The sequence below is a fragment of the Lolium perenne genome, chromosome 6 (genome assembly GCF_019359855.2).
Source record: "Lolium perenne isolate Kyuss_39 chromosome 6, Kyuss_2.0, whole genome shotgun sequence".
NCBI lineage: Eukaryota > Viridiplantae > Streptophyta > Magnoliopsida > Poales > Poaceae > Lolium > Lolium perenne.
In genome coordinates this window covers 111,738,307-111,742,534 of record NC_067249.2, presented here as the reverse complement: position 1 = coordinate 111,742,534, position 4,228 = coordinate 111,738,307, and the positions used below count along the sequence as shown (strand labels likewise).

The window sequence follows — 4,228 nt, the reverse complement described above, 5'->3', positions numbered from 1 at the left end:
TCGGTCCTCTACCGGTTTCCATTCTTTGTCAAAAATCCTTCTGTAATGAATAGGACAGTCCAAAAACCTAAATGGTATAGTACCAACCTCACAACCAAAGATATGCCTATAATCATCTTGCTTTTCTTTTTCTTTTCCAAAACAATATATCTCACTCTTGTAAAAATAATTTGTAGCCAGAATAGTTGTTCAAAAATTCATAGAATAAATTCCATATTAACATCCTTTGCAATATCATGCTCCAAGAACAAGATTATATCATCGACGTGTTGAAGAATTGATACACCTCGCTCTACCAACTGAGGTACCAATCCACCAACTTGACGATCCTCCTTTGCCCTTGCAGAAAGGATTGTCAACATATATGCAACAATATAAAAGAGAAGAGGTGATAAATGAACCCCCTGTCTCAACCCTTTAATGGTTCAATATAATGACCGTGATCATCGTTCACACGAATACCGACACAACCATCTTGCATGAACCCTGCAATCCATTCATACCACAAAGGTGGGAAACACTTAATTCGCAAAGCTTGTTGCAAAAATGACCATTTAACTTTGTCATAGACCTTGTCAAAGTCACTTAGTCCATCCATTTTAGTTCTATGAAGCTCATGGATGGTTTCACGAAGCATTACAGCACCCTCTAAAATATTCCCCCAAGAATATATAAAAGTTGACTGAGTAGGTTACACAATCTTATGTGCAATCTCAGTAGCTCTATTAGTTCAAACCTTTGTAAAAAAATTGAAGCTCAAATTCAGGACACAAATCATCCAATATTTCTTTATTCTTCTTGCATCTTCCTTTTTTGGGATACCCCGAAATTTAACTTAGAAAGGTAAATCTCCATTTTACAATTGCGCAAACATAGCCATTAGTCCACCTTTTATGACATCCCAGAACTTCTGATAAAACTCCGCAAGCAAGTCATAAGGAAAATATATTATAATGCAAATATATTAGTTTTTCTAGAATCAAAATTGCTTAGGTTTTACCTAATTTACATAAATTGAGCTTCTTCAATAGTAATAAATATCATTCTCTACCATTTGTATTTGGCCCATGGGTGGGGCAGTCTAACTATCTACTTGTGAATTCATTTCACATTTGGCTATGGGCTTGGTGTTTCCTTTTGTGCTCCGTTTACTAAAAATCAGCCCAGAGCCAACTTCATGATCAAATATGGCCAGAGCAACTTTATTTTTATTTGAACCATCTCGAGAACCAGAGCATCAATCATTTGCTCCCTTCCACGCATTCCCTTTTTGTAAACTTCGTCTACCAGAAATCTTCATGGAAACTCCACTTCACCCACACCCTTTGCTGGTTCCTATACTTAACCATTGAAAGATGGATCTATGCAGTGTATTCTACCAACATCTAGGCCCGCTGATATCTTCGAGCCATCGACATTGTTAGACATCACAAATAAGGAGCACAACGACACATGGCAGGCGTAAAAAAACAATGCAGTGGGTGTACAACATAACTCTTTTGTGTAACAAGAGAGCCACATTTTTTAGCATCAAAGAACACCACACGTAGCATAGGCAACACACAACACCCGACAAGCAAACCCTATCCCATACAACAGGCCTATGTCTACGTGCATACCCGAATGTACAAACAACAAATATGTTGGAAAGAAACACCATTAGGTCATGTACAATGCAAGATGCTTAGTACGGTGTTTAAAAAATGAAATAAACCTTTTTAAACACTAGTAGTGCTTATCTGTATAGTAGATGCACCTAGTTAGGCCTCTGCTTAGAAAAGAATGTTTATTTTGCTAAGTATCTGTAACCACTCCCGAGTCCCCATTGTACATGCCCTTACACCATATTCAGAATTTGACACCGTCATAAGACAACAACAATTAAACGAAGAAACATGGTAGGCCGCTAAAAAACTAACAAATAAAAAAAAAGAGGTCAACCCATGCAGGTCTTGAACCTGTGACCTTGCTATTGCAACTATAGATATGTCAATCTGACTAGTGAAAATAAGAACTAGTGCTTAGACAAAAAAAAGGTACATTTTGCTAAGTATCTCTTTAAGCAATCTCCAGTCCCCGTTGTAGATACCCTTAGACCATATATTCAGAACTTGACACCATCATAAGACAACAGTGATTCAACGATGAAACATGGCAGACCGCTAAAAAATAATTAGATCAGGCTGGCCCATGCAGGTCTCGAAACTGCGACCTTCACGTTATTAGCACAACGCTCTAACCAGCTGAGCTAATAGGCCAATTGATGGATGCTTAATTGAAATTTTTATTATTAATTTTAAATAGGATTTTGCTATGTCTCAGTCAACTGAGATTTTCTTAAGTCTAAGTCAATTACAAAAAAGTGTTTTAGTTGTACTTTTCTGTTAAAAAGGTGCAATTGCACTTTTCTACTAGAAATATGCAATTGAACCGAGTTGCACTTTTTTTTAAACTGCAGTTGCACTTTTCTAAGTTGACTGAGATTTAAAAAAATCTCAGTCAACTTAGACATAGACACACCCTTTTAAATAAGAGGAAATGCTATGGCAATCAGCCAGGTAAAGGGACAGAGTACCACAACTGATCAGATTTTGGGAGCGACAATACGATCTCCAGTTTTTTTTTTTTTTTTTGTCCATTTAAGAATTCAGAAACAAAACATAGGGCAAAAACATCTGCCAAGTCAATACGATCAGCCCGCGTATGCTCTCCCGCTGTGTGGATCTTTGTCAAGTCAGCCGTCGGCTCAGGTCAATTCCTCTGTGCCCTAGTTTAACTAGTTGTTCTGCCCGGTGTGCGGGTAGCGTGATCTGCATCGATGCAATCAAACCACTCGTTTTCGTTGTCGCTTACATCTCAATCATAAAGCGTTCTGATCGGCGACTAAGTACCGGTCCGTGGAACCACATGGCGATCAAGATAAATCACTCTGGTCTCGTTCGACCTCCCTGCAAACAAAATGACTTCTTCCGAACCGAGATGTATTTTTTTCAACTTGGTGAAGCAGAGGACGTGCTTGGCAACCAACTTGGAAAGTGGAAGCTTCAAACACGCTTCCTTGCGCGTCAGGGGCAACGGGAGAAACTCTAACAGGTAGTAGGCTCTACAATCTACAAGTGTACCTCAACCGCAACCGCGTCTTCATCATTGTCGCAACCTCAAACAAAGCACAAGTGGTACGCTCTACACTCTACAAGTGTACCTCGCGCGCGCTCTTCGATCTTATATATAGGAGCGCAGCCCTGCAGCGAAGGGCACTCTGATTCTCATCCAACACCTGCAGAAACCAAAGCAAAGCAACAATGACGCAGAAGATCGTGATCCAGGTGCAGATGTCGAGCGACAGGTGCCGGCCGAGGGCGATGGCGCTGGCGGCGGCGACGCGAGGGGTGGACTCGGTGGCGGTGGCCGGAGACGCCAAGGACCAGTTGGTGGTCGTCGGCGACGGCGTCGACCCCGTTAAGCTAACCAGCGCGCTGCGGAGGAAGGTCGGCCCCGCGCAGCTGGTGCAGGTCGGCGACGTCAAGAAGGAGGAGGAGAAGAAGCCGGCGGCCGCCGCGGCTGAGGTGGTCGAGTACCAGTCCCACCCGGGGTACTACCAATGGCAGCCGGAGCCGGTCAGCGTCGCCTACCCTATTTCTGCCGGCGACGGCTACGGGTACGCGTGCGCGCGGCCGGACACCTGCTCGATAATGTAGATTAGTACTCCATTGTACACTCATACCGATTTTTCCAAGTCGTACAAGAACTCAAGCTCTCAAGCCGGCCGTGACTGCAAGAGCAAAGCTTGAGTAGATCCCCTCCCATCTTTTTTCTCTCTGGGTTGAATAGCAATCTGTAGCACACTACCAGTGCTATGACCCGGCTTCGGAAGCATCAAATTCTGCTGTACGCTCTCAGCTATTATGTGTTGATCATTGTTTCTTTTTATCCAAGAGTTCGATTGAACATAGTGGCATATATATGACTTTTATTTAGGCATTGTTGCCTTTCATATTTAGGTATATTATTATGAAAATGTTGAAACTATTTCTGTGTTCCTACCATAAAGGGGGCATGTGAAGATGCGGAAACATAAGTTACCTCAACTATTTTGCACGCTTCTTTTTTTATGTAACATGGAGTATGAAGAAACATGGTAATCTTGAAAAGTTCACATTTAAGTAGGTTGTAAATTTTATAGATTCATAATTGTACTTTCAAAGTATTTATGAGTTTGTTGTTTAAA

General features: G+C 41.7%; 1 protein-coding gene and 1 non-coding gene across 2 annotated transcripts; one reads left to right on the top strand and one right to left on the bottom strand.

Moving 5' to 3' along the window:
* Positions 1-2,184: 2,184 nt before the first annotated feature.
* On the bottom strand, positions 2,185-2,258 carry TRNAI-AAU (transfer RNA isoleucine (anticodon AAU)). The gene has a single exon. It is a non-coding gene; the product is annotated as a tRNA-Ile (tRNA).
* An 891-nt stretch (positions 2,259-3,149) lies between these two features.
* LOC127326408 (heavy metal-associated isoprenylated plant protein 47-like) lies at positions 3,150-4,006 on the top strand. Its single transcript, XM_051353267.2, has one exon. The coding sequence runs from the start codon at positions 3,303-3,305 to the stop codon at positions 3,696-3,698; it is 396 nt and encodes a 131-aa protein (XP_051209227.1). The 5' UTR covers positions 3,150-3,302; the 3' UTR covers positions 3,699-4,006.
* The last annotated feature ends 222 nt before the right edge of the window (positions 4,007-4,228 follow it).